A 15,862-nucleotide genomic window follows, 5' to 3' on the forward strand; every position below is an offset into this window, starting at 1 on the left:
ACATGGTTGAATTATTATGCGTGGTTAAAGAATATATCTACTCTTGATCCCCCTGGTACGAATGATGTGATTTAAAATGCCTGGTCCAAAGTGCTGAATATGGATCTTGAGCCAGCCCTGAGATGACTCCTTCAGTTTGGAGAAGTTAGTATGTGAGTCCTGAACAAAAGATTCTGCAAGATAAAGTCAGAAAAACGGATTCATTACTGGTGGTGAATATGTTTGATTCAGAGATTTAAGCATACTAATGGGAACAGAGCAGATCCCATCATCTCATAATAATGATCTTTTAACAATTTACTAATCAATGATATGTACAGCAATACACAACATAGCAGTCAGTATCTCACAACACATGTTTATAGGCTACTGCTGTGTTATTATTATGGCACCAGATCAGCCTTGATATCAGTTGCAATAGAAAATGTATCCTGTACACACAGACAGAACCTAGGTAGCCTCCTTAAAAATGATCCATGCCCAAACTGTAAGACAGGCACTTACTGTCAGTGATGAGAGAGCGCATGGCAGTGATCTGCTCATGGGGCCAAGTTAGCTGGCGCCTCCCCAGTCCATGGGTCCGGGACAGGACACAATCCACATAGATGTCCCAGAAAACCTGGGCCAGGTCCCAGAATAGAGCACTGTGCTTCCTGTTGTCTGACGACTTGAGGAACACCATCAGGTCCCAGAAGGCAGGCACAGTGTCTGCGATCCTCGGGGAGCGCATCTCCAGCAGGAGTTCTGAAGAGGAGGTCCAGCACTGTGAAGCCCTGCTCAGAGTCAGGGGGTCCACCTGTCCTGGCTTCTGACCTTGGAGAGGTACCACACACACACACCCCATGAGCAGCACTATAGCCAGAAACATGTTGAGGATTATAGTATCCATCTGCATTGAGACAGAATGTAAGTGTTAGGAACACATGAATGACATCAATATTCACAAATACAACTTTTTCTCTAATCAAACATAATGTTATCACCACATTCTGTTTTCAGAATGGATATTTGAATTAGGCTATTTTTAAAGATACCCTATAAGAATTTACATGTTCTCAGAATAAACTTTTCCCTTGAAATGGTAAAGATTAAAACATAGTAATTTTTCCATAAATTCCAGATAAAGTAATATGTTCCAAACGAATATAGGACCTTCCATTTTTGAATAAATAACATGCCAAATATTGATGAAAAATAGGCATGTAACTGTTGAGTAAGGAAATATAATAAAAGTGATAGGCCTACTAAGCTTTTATTTTAAACTGCTTTATTATTCCAAATAAAGTACATTTTGCAAGATTAACCTGGCAACAAATATTTCTAAAACAAAACGTTCTAATTTCAGGTTTCTATGAAATGTACATGAAAAAGCTCATAAAATACATCAGGTGCAAAACAGGGACTTACCTTTTGGAGAGTGATGTAGTTTGTGCAGCCCTCAATGTTTAGATGCGCATCTGTTTGCTCTCATGTAAAGTACGTCAGTCTATCTAAGGGGGACGGCCAAAGAGTTTAGTAGCGTTCCAATGGAAGTGATTGAACACTGTCTGACTGTCACATGCTGAGTTCTATTGGAAGGATTCATCATTTGCTTAAAATGTTAATTGAAATGTACATTGTTACACATAATTCTTCAGGAATGTTACATTGGAGGGAGGGTTCCCAGGGTGATTCTATTCTTTTTTTTTTGCCACATAGGCTATGACCTAGACCTTCCTCTTTGGTGCATCAATCTGTTCCTTTGTTTTTAAATCACCTATACAAAAACAGAATAAATAAAAACTACAATATTTCATGAATATATTAAAAAGCCATCTGAATAACCTTAGTCAAGAACTGAAAATGTGGTTTTATGAACAACCTTGGATTATGCCTCTGGTCTGTGGTTAAAGCTTGTATAAACAAAAAAAACTGAAACTGTGACTAAACCTTTCAGAGATATTATAGGACATATTTATTGATAAGAAAGCAAGTCCAGGAGTAAGCAAGTAAACACATGTTCATGAAACAGGCTATTTGGTTGATTACTTTCTGTTGCATGTTTTAACCTCTATGGGATCGGTGTCCCGTATACGGGATGTTTGCGCTAACGTGCGCTAGTGTGATTAGCATGACTGTTGTAAGTAACAGCAAACTTTCCAGGACATATACATGTCTTATATGGGCAGAAAGATTACATTCTTGTTAATCTAACTGCACTGTCCAATTTACAGTAGTTATTACAGGCAGTTATTCTCGGGAGAGCTACAGGCAGTTAGACTTGGGTATGTCATTTTAGGCGAAAATTGAAAAAAAGGTCAGATCCTTATGAGGTTAATCATAATAAATGTTTTCTTGTTAGGTCATAGGTTAGGAAAAACTGACCCCATTCATAATGCAACAATTTGTTGTTTTTACAAAAAATGTATACTTTTGGATCTCCTCTGTTTGCAACCTTGTGCAAAGAACCATTACTTTATTCAGATATCAGAATTTCTTACAGAACTTCTTAGATAATTTGCATATCCTAAATAACATCTCAGGGATGACTACACTCCTATTTCAAGTAGTTCAGGTAGAGCCATATTCCTGAGTGAATGAGTCAGACTGCTGCCATGAGTACTGCCCAGTTTCATTCAAGCTGAAGAGTCATAGAGAGGAAGACAGCAGGAGATCTGACTCTGGGTCAACTTGGAAAGTCCTCATTTCCAGTTTCAGTGCAGACTAAACACACAAGAGTACTAGTGTGCTACGTAAGCAGTGTGCAGATGCTTTTAGTGAAATGCCACATGCACTCGTGATCTAGGAGTTAATTGCAGCCTTAGTGAGAGGCCATAGATAAGTGGGCTGCGGTGGGCTGCCACTAAGTCATTCATCCCTTTAATGACGCATTAAGAGGGATTTTATGATGGATGTTCCACCTTTTCTCTCTCTGGTGTTTTGACTGGATAATACACTAGAATTGTCTTTCAATTAAAGGAAGCAATCACCTCCGTCAAATTGGGAATATTAAAGTTCAAATCATAATGTTAGAGTGATTATAGGCAGGAAATTCAGGAATCATTATTCATTAGATGGTATAAACACTTGGAAAGGTTTTGTTATACTGTACATATGTGACGAAAGCATCAACACTTTGGAGGACTTCATTTAGAGGAGTTTGAGCTGCACTTCCTGGCTGATGACTCAGTCTCTTCATGACATAGGGGCTACCTACATGCTTATAATACGCTCAAAGTTCATATTACACACGTCTGAGAACAGGATATGGTCAGTATCACATGATGGATTTATATACCGACTCAAGTGCAATGCAACATGCTCTAACCTTGTATTCATTCTCTACTACATCTTTATGGTGTAGCTTGACTGCATTATTTAAAGGCCCAATGAAGCTGTTTTTATTTCAATATCAAATCATTTCTGGGTAACAATTAAGTACCTTACTGTTATTTTTTTTTCCAATTCAAATGGTCAAAAAGAAACAAAAATAGCTTCTTGGCAAATAGCAATTTCTCAAGAAAGAATTGTGCTGGGACTGTCTGGGAGAGGTCTGAGTGAGGGGCCTAATTGGACGGGCCTAATGGGAGGTATATATAACCTAAAAACTAGCCGTTATTGGCAGAGGTTTGAAACTCTCTTTGTTATTGGTCTATTAAATTATACCACCTGGTGATGTCGCCAGGCAGGCCAATACTCCATCCCACCAAAACATGCTTACATTTCTGCCGGTCTTTTCAAACAGCTCTTACACTAAAACAACATTTTCATAATTTTCACAATTTCAAATTTTTATTCCCAACCTCATAGTGTGGAAATATATGTAAAACACAGGAAAATCACGATTTTGTCTGCACTGGGCCTTTAAGCACAGTTGTGTTTTACAGTACTAAGGCTCATAAGAAAGACAGAGGCTCTTGGATAAAATACTTCAGTAGTTTATTCGTCGGTCCAACTGTACATGATGCAGTGTTGATAGGGACACGAGATGATGACTAACATGGAGGTTTACACAATGCCAGTGCTATGGCAGCACCTGTAACACACCAGCTGTCTGTCTGTCAGCTGGGCTGGAAACTAAAGTCCTGGAAAAGTAACCTGTTGAGGCCTCGGCACATACAGTATGTCAGATTAGAGAAATGTCATCTTAGATTGGTTGAAAAACACACAAAAATAATATGTTCTTCGATTCCACAAATGTAAAAGGATGTTCTTTCGCTTTTCACTTGGACATATGAATTCAATTATGCTTTTCCATTCTTTATTTCAGTACTTTGAAGCTAAATGAAACAAGATGTGGGAGTGGCCGAATATAAAAGGTTGGCTGATTCGCAAAGGTTTTTGTTCCATGTTTATACTGATATCATTATTACATTTAATAACCCATAAGTTTGTGCAATATCTTTCTTTGCATAGAAATAAAAGTTAAATGTTTTGTTTGTTGACATGCACCTATCTTTTGTAGCATATTTTAGCTTGCGGATTTTGGGACTCCCTTATAGAATTATAAGCCCACTATAGTGTGAATGCATGCAGTGTACCAGTAGAGCTGAACTTGATTTCTAGTAAGAGTTTATGGAGAGCGCCATGCCAGCCAGTATAGTGGGTGTTGATGAGGACTGTTAAATAGTGACACCACCTGATAACACAGGTGGGACTAATCTGCAGGGACACACTGCGTGCCTGTCTGCAGCACTGGGAGAGAGAGGCACACAGATTGCAGACAAAGGGGAAAGTGCTCTGTGTGCGACAACATCCAAACATTCCACGTGATTGATTCTTTGGCTTTTGAGTCACTACTGGAAGTACTTAAGAAACCCCATGACGTCATTCATAGACTGGATAATCTGTGATCTATCTTTCTGTCATCATCGCTGTGCCCTGACCTCTAGAGAAGACACATGTAGACCCCTAAATCTGACCTCTGCTCTGTCCTGTTTATACTGAACCTGACCCTTGACCTCTATATTGGATAAATACAGAATGTAGCGTGTGGTAACACCTAATAGACAGATTATGACATTGTCTGGTTATCCATAGCATTTTGGCCCAAATCATAATTGCGTTACTGTTTTATATCAACATTGCCAAAAACACCCGCTATACAACATGCTTAAAGATAAAACAGAAGCAGAGTGTGTCAGTGTAAAATGATATGTTATATTTCAGAATCTGAACTTTTTCTCTTCTTTTATGTACAATGTTGCCCGATATATACTTCCATTTATTGAATGTGGTCTGCATTTCCCATTTGGGTACTAACATGCAGCCTTCCTCCTCTCCTAGTGGTGACCTAAGGAGGGGCCGTTTCAGGGTACCACCGGGTTTGTTTTTTAATGAGGCTATCTCCTCCATTTGACGATTCAGTAGTGACTTCTCTCTTTTTTTGCTGTGTGTTGTTCATAGCTTTGGTAGCCATGCAGAGTCCATTAGCGAGGGCTCCTCATGCCAGAGCCAGCGAGCTGCACACTCTGTGCGGGAAATCATGCCTGGTGAGAGAATATAATGGTGTGAGTTCCGCCTGAACGCCTGTGCACTGGCACTAACGATGAAAGGAAAAAGAGCGGAGTTCTGTGGCTCTAGAGATCAGGATGGGGTTGTTAGGTGGATGGGGTTGAAGAAGGCTGCATTTCTACATGACTAAGATGGAATTTGTTAAATTGTCCTCTATTTCCTTTTCAAGTAAATCTAATGCCAAAAATCAGCAGCTGTAAGTGCAGTCCAGAGGATCCCTCTGTGCCCTTCGACCTCTCCTCCGGCCTTATATGGCACTGGCGTTGGGGTCGTACCGTCGCTTCTTCACATTTCTTCACGTTCAGGGGAGAGTTGGGGAAAGAAGACAGGGATCAATACATGGTATATAACCGGTGATTGTGATACAGTCAGTGCACCATAGAGAAGCAGCCACACTCATCTCTTCAACAACAGGAGCCATATCTTGTGGTTTCATACTGGACTGCTCACTGCAGCTACGTGCTTCAGTGAGGTCACTAGATCCCCTAGATTGATTTGATATGTTCACTATTGGTATGTGTATTGTTGTTGTTAGTCTTTCAGATTGTCCATTCTTCTGCATTGTGATGACATCCCTTTTGTGTTTCAAATTTGCAACCACAGTATGGTGCTGGAGGCAATGAGAAGAGTATGTGCTAGTCCATGTGGCATACAGTTAGCTTTCCAAAACACAAGACAAGGATAGGACATGTATCTCTCATTACCATCTCTGACAGGAAAATACATTAGTTCCATTCAAAACATTACCATCTGGGGGGAGAGAGAGAGACAACAAAAATGTACTCTATAAAAGGGGGAAAGAGGAGACAACAACAACACATCAACAACAACAACGACAACAACACCAACAACAAGATAACACCAACAGGAGAGTTATGCATAACCTCCCCGTAATGTGGCTTGATGTGGGGCTTCTAGCAGTCTGTCATGCACCTGTTTCAATAGTAGGCCAGTGGGAGGTGGCTCTATTGATGTGCTTTGTGGGTCATGCAGCTCAATGCGCCGTTTCTGTACCAGGTCTGTGAAGCAGGCAGCAATGGCAGCTGGTGTGGGCGGGTCCAGGAGTCCTGCTCTGCTCTAGGGCGGAGCCTGGCCATCCAGGTGGGTGTGGCCAGCCATGGCACAAAGGCTGCGGCCAACAATATGGCCCTGGCTTCTCTCTCACCACTTCCGCTTAAACTCTCACCCTTGAACCCTCGTACCAGATTGAGAAAAAGATTATGGTAGTGATAAGAGTATGGTAACCCAGGAGCATGTCATCCTGAGTTGGGCTCAGCCTTTGTGCAATGAACTGACCTTCTCCAAGTCAACCAAGTCTACATGCAGAAATGTTTTTTGGGGTGAGAAACATGATGCTTTGCTAACTGGCATGCTTTGGTGGCTGCAGTATTATACTTATCAACTCCTTCTTTTTCCTACTTTAGATTTAGGGTGTGTAACACCCCTGTTGCTTGAGACAGCAGGCTTACTAGTGAGCGATTGCCACTTGATACCTCAGATTAGTGAACATAGCATACTGCATCACACAGTAAACTAGCTGGCTATGTATTATACACTGAATGTACAAAACATTAAGAACACCTGCTCTTTCCATGACATAGACTGACTAGGTGAATCCAGGTGAAAGCTATGATCCCTTATTGATGTCACTTGTTAAATCCACTTCAATCAGTGTAGATGAAGGGGAGGAAACAGGTTAAAGAAGGATTTTTAAGCCTTGAGACAATTGAGATATGGATTGTGTATGTGTGTTATTCAGAGGGTGAATGGGAAAGACAAAAGATTTAAGTGCCTTTGAACGGGGTATGGTAATAGGTGCCAGGTGTACCGGTTTGTGTCAAGAACTGCAATGCTGCTGGGTTTTTCACACTCAACAGTTTCCCGTGTGTATCAAGAATGGTCCACCACCCAAAGGACATCCAGCCAACTTAACACAACTGTGGGAAGCATTGGAGTCAACATGGGCTAGCATCCCTGTGGAACGCTTTCGACACTTTGTAGAGTCCATGCCCAGACGAATTGAGGCTGTTCTGAGGGCAAGGGGGGTGCAACTCAATATTAGGAAGATGTTCCTAATGTTTGGTATACTCAGTGTAGACATGTACAATCTGGAAGAGTATGTGTCAAGGAGGTATAATCTTAATCCATAGACTAAATTAGTAGTAAGAACAGTTTGGTCTACAAGTGCTCTTATACAACTGATTAAATTATTTTTCTGCTAACCCCTCCTCCCCCAAAAGGTTTTACTGTCACATACACCAGATAGGTGCAGTGAAATGTTTTATTTTACAGGGTCACCCATAGTAGTACAGCACCCTTGGAGCAAATTAGGGTTAAGTGCCTTGCTCAAGGACACATCAACAGATCTTTCACCTTAACGGCTCAGATATTTGAACCAGCAACCTTTCTGTTACTGGCCCAACGTTCTAACCGCTAGGCTACCTTCCGCCCTAACCAGCAGGTTTAGTAACTGTATTGAACATGCACGTCAAGCTTTGAGCTGTGCCCGTCTTCTCAGTTTGAGGTTCTGCCACAGACGCACAGATGCCCCCCACCTCCCCAACATAATCTCTATGATAATCACCCTATATTACTGATTGTGGACCTTTAAAGTAACTGTCCAATGTTTCCAGATTTCTATGAAATATGTATTAAATAGTTTTCCTTCCAATTGTACTGTTAAAAAACAGCTTTTCTGTGTTCGAATGGTGTGGGCGTATACTGGTCCTAAAAAATATTCATGCGAGTAGACTGCTGATTGGCCAGCTGAGTCTCCTCAGGAGGATGACATCATCCTCTATGAGGAAATAGCAAGCATTTTTTAAACGGTCTGTTTGAGATACTAGTTTGAGGTGTGGTTTTTGAAGTGTTTATTTTTTCTCCAATTTATGCTTTGGCCACAAATACAAGTAAAGGATGAGTCAACAACATTATTTGGGTATGAGTTAACAGAATATGAACTATTAAAAGTGAGGTTTTCACTGGACAGTTACTTTAAGACAATATCATGAGCACAGGCAAGATTACTTTAAATATATCTATGTTAAGTGTGTGTTTACTGCTTACTATGTAAGTCTATGTGTGGTTCATCTGACAAACATATCAGGTATATTTGTGTGTCCCCCTGGGTCTATATTCTGTAGCAGGAGCTCAAACCCTGGTGTCAATAAGCAGCAGCAGGGATGCCAGAGTCACGGTAGGAGAGACATGCGGCGTGTTGCTTACTTAAAGCCCCATCCAGTCCCCCCCAGCACTATGGCAGCCACCAGGATGGCTCCGGCGATGGAACCTATTATAAGATTGGTGGCACTAGGACCTGCGAAGGGTTACGGGGGAGAAAGACATGAGCGCCTCACGTATGGCACTTCTCTACACATGGATGATCTTACACAGATGTTAAGAACAAGAACACATAGCATGAGAATCTCCATTGAACTGACTAATTACCTCTATGGTATATTTTTGCATGCTTATCAGGCCCTTCTACAATATGTTACCATGGTAGTAGTGATTGTGAATCTGATGTGATGTAGCACTTTGCTTGTAAATTCAAAGGTCAAGTCTACATTTCAGGGACCCTATTGTCTACAGGCGGAGGTTATGAAAAGACTGAGACCACTAAGTTGAAAAGTTGGGCAGAGCAATGGTCCCAATACACATGGTGGTTAGCACATAGCAAACCGCAGGAGATCATAGACCTCTCTTACTGTATTATTTTAAACTGAGTTGTTTTACTCCTTTATGGTAGCATGCACCTAGCTACAGTCTCACCCTAACCCACATTAGCTTCCGATGACAGGTTGCATGAAGGTTCTGACAGGTGATCTATATGAGGATGTGAATCGTGGAAAATGACCACAAGGCACTCTTTGGGAGTCCCAGTCACCACACAGCCCACCACTGACAGACAGGCTCTCTCACTGCGGATCACTTCCCTTGACTGGGGTCTATCTCCATGCCCCACATGCCCCAGAAAGGAGAGGATCAGAAGAGGAGCCACATGACGAGTAATAAAAAGAAGAGGAAGAAGAGGAAGAAGAAGAAGAAGAAGAAGAAGGAGGAAAAAAGAAGAAGAGAGAGACTAATAATAATGGGGGAACAACAGGAAATGGTGGGAAGAGGGGAATCCATCGATCAATCACATGACACTGAAACATCCAATCACATGACATTTATATGGTCACCACCAACACGAGACAAAGCCACCAGGACGCACACACGGGCTCAGGCCGGGTCACGAGACCCTCAGCCCCCACACTGAGGCACCACAATGAGAGGAAGAGCTGTGGAAAGGGAGAAAGATGCTTACTCTATTCCCCACCCTGTGCCTCCAAAAATCACCCCCAGGGCCAGAATGGTCCCTGCTACTGCCCCTATCAGCCTGTTAGTTGCCACGCTCACTGCGCAGAGGGAAAAGGAGCATTATCATTATTACCACCTGGTCACAACAAACAGCAGGCTTCTGTTCTGCTTCAGTAACATAGGTAGAGTGATGCCGTTCTCTTGGCAACTGTCCATTCCGCCTCCCCTCCCCCTGTGTCAAAAGCCCTAGGAAATCCACTGACTTATAACTGCCAATAGAAATAGTCAGACATGACTATGTGTTAATGTTCAATAGGCTCCCTATATTTGTGATGCGTGGTGATATTAGCAGCTAGAGGCCTCAGCTAGAACATCTTTCTCTATTCTCCTGGGAATGATTAGACGTATCTGTGTGCCTGTTCCATGTTATTATAATTATATTAATGATAATAATAAACTTGGTTTGTATATCACCTTTCATACAAGCAATAGCAGCTTAAAGTGCTGTTACAATTAGCACTTTAAAAAACAACAATAAAATAACAATAAAACATGGTAGTAAAGCAATAAGAGCAATAAAAGCAGAAATAAATAAATTAAACTTAAACCAATAAAAACAGCAATAAAAGTAAAAAAAAGCATTAAACAATTATACATGAAAACAGACAAACAAGAACTAAAAGGCACACTAGTTAAAACCAGCGCCATCTTTGAATGACCTTTCAATCACATTGACATGTGTAAATGTTCTGTGACATGTAGCTATGATCTTTAGACAGAAGAGGGTACTTGAAAAACATTTACATATTAACATACTGGAAAAGTTATACAAAACTCAATGGAATGGCTGTACTCAAGAAAGCATGTTATTTAGTCTATCATGGAGAGGAGATAGGGACGTTCTGAAAACGAGATGGAAACAAACCCTTGGGTCCTTCATCTTCTGAGGGTGCAGGCTCCTTGGGGGGGTCAGGCATGCTGCAGTCTGTCCCCGCCCATGTGGTGTCACAGGTGCACGTCGCCTCATTGTTACACACCTGGCCAGGTATGATAGAGGGAGAAAGAGAGGTGGCAGGGAGGAGTTCATTAACCTATGCTCCATTGTAGCTCAATTGGTAGAGCAGGGTAGTGGGTTCAATCCCCGGGACCACCCATATGTAAAAATGTATGCGCACATGACTGTAAGTCGCTTTGGATAAAAGCATCTGCTAAATGGCATATTATTATTAACAAGTGAATACGTCCCAGGCTCAATTGCTACCACATGCTGGGGACGAGATTTTACACGCTTGTTGAAATTGTAGTGAATATGTCACTTGTTGACACTGTGTAATTGGAGATACCATTGTGAACACTTATGGCTAATAATAGAGCATTCAAGGTTGCAGTAATGGGCTCATATGGGTACACCTATAGGGGGAAGCAGCTCCCCTGGACTCACCCCGTGGGCTGAGCACACTTGGCTGTTGGGCCCGCTGGGGCAGGCGCTCATGTTGAGGGACTGGATGGGCAGACACTTGCGGTCAAGGCACATCATGGACGGCCCACAGGGCGTCCCGTCCTCCACGTAGCCTAAGTCAGTCTCATCATCCAAAAGAACATGGCCACCACTGTGGAGGGAGAGAGAGAGAGAGAGTGAGAGAGAGAGCGTGCCGTAGGAGAGAGGTGAGATAGTAGCTAATTAGGTGAGATAGTGAGATAATTAGATCCTGTGTAGCTCAGTTGGTAGAGCATGGTGTTTGCAACGCCAGGGTTGTGGGTTCGATTCCCACGGGGGGGCAGTATTAAAAATGTATGTACTCACTAACTGTAAGTCGCTCTGGATAAGAGCATCTGCTAAAATGTAAAATAGTATCCTTATGTTGTCTCTGTGTGTTGACAGGTGAGGTGAGACAGTTGTGTTCACCTGCAGTCCACCAGCCTGCCCTGATGGTTGAAGGAGGTGGGGGTGATGTCTCCCTTCATCATGCCGATGCGGGGGTTGCGTCCAATGTTGCTGCACAGCAGGAACCCACAGAACACATCGCTGCAGACAGAGTCCGAGAGAGTTAGAGCTAAAGGAACACTGATACTTTGTGAATACATTGATGTAGAACAGATACAGCAATACTTTAATGTTTGTTCTGGTATAGTGCATAACTACAGTGTACAGCAGTGTATATTTGGTATCATGTTCAACTCACTGCTTGCTGCACTGGAGCCATTTCTCTCCATCCATCCCACAGTTTCCCTTCTCTGTTCCCTCTGTATTGAGCTTCTCATAGCAGAACTTCTCAGAGCCTCCCGCCTCTGCATTAAGGGAGGATGACCACACCTCACAACAAGCTAACATCAGCAGCCGTCTCAGATTCTGTCTCAATGCCTTTTTGATTACAGATCTTGCATATCTTGTAGTGAGTAAACCAACTTAAGCAAGAGGGATTTTGAACTTACTTGGACCCCAGAGGTATTTGCACTGGTTCCCCCTGGTCTTGCACTCTCCACCGTAGCAGCGTCCCTAAAGAGACAAAAGGGCACACTCATTAATTCCCTATCTGTTCAAGCAAGCTTATGGTGACAAACCTTTTCTGAATCATACAATCTGAATAGATATGAGTATGTCGTTGTGTCTCAGTGAACATGCTGCCCACCTGGTTGACTTGACAGTGGTAGCCATCTTGTTTGTGAAGGTTAGGAGGGCACTACAATGAACAATATACAAATATTTCCTTTTAACAGAGCTGAAAGTTTAATCCTTTCTCAGAAATGAATAATAGTTAGAGCCCAACTCACCTGGCCAGAGTCCCCTGAGCATGTCTCTGAGATGTCACAGTCATTCACCGCATAGCGACAACTATAACCTCGCGGGTAGAACTGACAGAGGGAGAAAAAAACAAGAGAGTGGAATTTCCGGTCCTATTCTTTGGTATCTCATGCAACACAAAGAAAAAAGAAAAAATCTAAAGGAAGACGCTGCACACTGCTGTTCATGCTCCCATGTGATTTTATTGATACAACGTTTCGACCCTTAGGTCTTCATTAGGCATCCATATCCCAGGTGGGGTTGGAAGGTCTTATATATAGGGGCAGTGCTCAGTGACATCACTTCCTGAAGCAAGAGGTACAAATATAAAATATACTGTAGGTTCACAATATCAACATTCAATATAGTATATAACTGTACATGAGTAATGTGATAAATATTTACAGTGATATATATTCAAGTCTCTGATCCATGATCTGATCTAAGTTTTAGAATGAAATGAAGATTACAAAGACAGAATTTGAGTATATGAAAGTTGACTGACCAACCACACCAGTCATGTACGCTCTCCCCAAAATTCACAAGAGCATGATGCCACCTATACCAGGCAGGCCCCTTGTGAGTAGTAACGGATCTCTGAAACAGAACATTTCTACCTTTGTGGAACATTTTGCGAAACCCTGGCCGAGCTCTTTACCCACGTACACCAGTGACTCTATTGATTTGCTCAATCTTCTGAAATCTGTGGACCACATACCAGTAAATTATATTCTGTGTACTTTTGATGTTACCAGTCTATATATTAACATCCCCCACCAGGGTGGCCTACAGGCTCTCAAGTTCTACCTCAATGCTCTTCCCAGCACCAATTGTATTGTGGACTTGGCTGAGGATGGTTTGAAAAACAGGTGGTGCTGAATCCAGAACTGAACTCCTTTCTCCCCAATATTTTCCTAATTCTGAGATATTTAGATGATATTTTCCTGATCTATTCAGGGACTCAGGAAGAACTCTTGGAACTCCATGCTTGTCTAAACTCTTTGAATGAGCACCTCCTTTTAACCATTAATTAAGACCTATCCCAAATCAGTTTTCTTGATGTGATGGTTATTAAGGACAAAATCTCCCTCTCTACAGATCTCTACAGGAAATCTACGGACAGGAACACACTCCTTAGAGGTGACCGTTTCAATCCATGTCCACTCATTAAAAGTCTAAATTCAGCCGCATTAGAAGAATATGTAGCTCTGATTCTTCTTACCAGAAACAGACCACGGACCTCACACAAAGGTTTAAGGAAAGGAGGTAATAAGACAATTGGGTAAAACACGCCAATGATCATTTTGAAGGGCTAACACAGTTGGAAAGCCTTCGACCAAAAGTTTAAGAAAAAGCAGAACATGTCCCCTCATGCTTCACCCAATACTCACCATTGGGGAAGGCATTTAAGGATATTATCAGTAAGCACTGGTACATTGTTGACATTGACCCACAACTGAAACCCATCTTTAAACATCACCCACGTATGGTCTTTAAAAGACCCCCAAACGTGAGAGACTTTGTGGTCAAATCTGACTACCCACTGGGCACAGACGTCAATTCAACGTCTATTCCACATTGGTTCAACGTCATTTCATTGAAATGACGTGGAAACAACGTTGATTCAACCAGCGTGTGCCCAGAGGTTACCCACCAGAGAAAAGGGAAACCTTCTTGGACAAGTTTCCGGCGGGGAATTACGAATGTGGCCAATGTGCTCAACTCAGTTTCACATACAAATGTGGCTCATTCACCCACCCAGAGATTTAAGATCAAAGGCCTGATTATCTACATGTCCAGGTTAAGTTTAGGTTTAAAATCAGATTTTATGACTTTGTGGCTGTGCCAGCTAGTGACCACTCTGCAGAGCTGCCTCCATGGCAAGATTCCTGACAATAAATGCCAAACAGCGTTTTTTACCCTAATTGAATATTGTGTGCAGTCGTGGTCAAAAGTTTTGAGAATGACACAAGTATTGGTCGTCACAAAGTTTACTGCTTCAGTATTTTTAGATATTTTTGTCAGATAATTACAAGCATTCCATAAGTGTCAAAGGCTTTTATTGACAATTACATTAAGTCTATGCAAAGAGTCAATATTTGCAGTGTTGACCCTTCTTTATCAAGACCTCTGCAATCCGCCCTGGCATGCTGTCAATTAACTTCTGGGCCACATTCTGACTGATGGCAGCACATTCTTGCATAATCAATGCTTGGAGTTTGTCAGAATTTGTGGGTTTTGTTTGTCCACCCGCCTCTTGAGGATTGACCACAAGTTCTCAATGGGATTAAGGTCTGGGGAGTTTCCTGGCCATGGATCCAAAATGTCGATGTTTTGTTCCCCGAGCCACTTAGTTATCACTTTTGCCTTATGGCAAGGTGCTCCATCATGCTGAAAAAGGCATTGTTCGTCACCAAACTGTTCTTGGATGGTTGGGAGAAGTTGCTCTCGGAGGATGTGTTGGTACCATTCTTTATTCATGGCTGTGATCTTAGGCAAAATTGTGAGTGAGCCCACTCCCTTGGCTGAGAAGGAACCCCACACATGAATGGTCTCAGGATGCTTTACTGTTGGCATGACACAGGACTGATGGTAGCGCTCACCTTGTCTTCTCCGGACAAGCTTTTTCCGGATGCCCCAAACAATCGGAAAGGGGATTCATCAGAGAAAATGACTTTACCCCAGTCCTCAGCAGTCCAATCCCTGTAACTTTTGCAGAATATCAGCCTGTCCCTGATGTTTTTCCTGGAGAGAAGTGGCTTCCTCGCTGCCCTTCTTGACACCAAGCCATCCTCCAAAAGTCTTCGCCTCACTGTGCGTGCAGATGCACTCACACCTGCCTGCTGCCATTCCTGAGCAAGCTCTGCACTGGTGGTACCCCGATCCCGCAGCTGATTCAACTTTAGGAGACGGTCCTGGCGCTTGCTGGACTTTCTTGGGCACCCTGAAGCCTTCTTCACAACAATTTAACCTCTCTCCTTGAAGTTCATGATGATCCGATAAATTGTTGATTTAGGTGCAATCTTACTAGCAGCAATATCCTTGCCTGTGAAGCCCTTTTTTGTGCAAAGCAATGATGACGGCACATGTTTCCTTGCAGGTAACCATGGTTAACAGAGGAAGAACAATGATTTCAAGCACCACCCTCCTTTTAAAGCTTCCAGTCTGTTATTCTAACTCAATCAGCATGATAGAGTGATCTCCAGCTGTGTCCTCGTCAACACTCTCACCTGTGATAACAAGAGAATCACTGACATGATGTCAGCTGGTCCTTTTGTGGCAGGG

At 42.4% G+C, this 15,862-nt stretch overlaps 2 protein-coding genes across 4 annotated transcripts in view; both read right to left on the bottom strand.

Moving 5' to 3' along the window:
- Positions 1–5: 5 nt before the first annotated feature.
- LOC121536113 (protein FAM237A-like) lies at positions 6–868 on the bottom strand. Its single transcript, XM_041843408.1, has 2 exons — positions 505–868; positions 6–173 (listed from the first exon to the last, which is right to left on the bottom strand). The coding sequence occupies exons 1-2, from the start codon at positions 866–868 to the stop codon at positions 25–27; spliced, it is 513 nt and encodes a 170-aa protein (XP_041699342.1). The 3' UTR covers positions 6–24.
- Positions 869–3,901: 3,033 nt separating this feature from the next.
- LOC121536754 (disintegrin and metalloproteinase domain-containing protein 23) overlaps positions 3,902–15,862 on the bottom strand; it is a 42,784-nt gene continuing 30,823 nt past the window's right edge. For 2 of the 3 annotated variants that reach the window (XM_041844269.2, XM_041844268.2), the window contains exons 18-26: positions 12,568–12,648; positions 12,426–12,476; positions 12,229–12,292; positions 11,979–12,084; positions 11,702–11,821; positions 11,237–11,405; positions 10,721–10,832; positions 8,719–8,809; positions 3,902–5,786 (exon numbers count right to left, since the gene is read on the bottom strand). In XM_041844269.2, the coding sequence (XP_041700203.1) occupies positions 5,741–5,786; positions 8,719–8,809; positions 10,721–10,832; positions 11,237–11,405; positions 11,702–11,821; positions 11,979–12,084; positions 12,229–12,292; positions 12,426–12,476; positions 12,568–12,648 (840 nt within the window). In that variant the 3' untranslated portion in view covers positions 3,902–5,740. The remainder of the gene's footprint in view (positions 5,787–8,718; positions 8,810–10,720; positions 10,833–11,236; positions 11,406–11,701; positions 11,822–11,978; positions 12,085–12,228; positions 12,293–12,425; positions 12,477–12,567; positions 12,649–15,862) is intronic. The other variant, XM_041844270.2, reaches the window with a different exon arrangement.

Source organism: Coregonus clupeaformis, chromosome 23 (assembly GCF_020615455.1).
Source record: "Coregonus clupeaformis isolate EN_2021a chromosome 23, ASM2061545v1, whole genome shotgun sequence".
NCBI classification, from domain to species: Eukaryota; Metazoa; Chordata; class Actinopteri; order Salmoniformes; family Salmonidae; genus Coregonus; species Coregonus clupeaformis.

Excerpts from the sequence above, each read along its gene's own strand:
- LOC121536113 (XM_041843408.1), bottom strand. The coding sequence starts at position 868 with ATGTTTCTGGCTATAGTGCTGCTCATGGGGTGTGTGTGTGTGGTACCT. Across the intron at positions 174-504 it reads GCGCTCTCTCATCACTGACA|AATCTTTTGTTCAGGACTCA; the intron begins GTAAGTGCCTGT and ends TTTATCTTGCAG.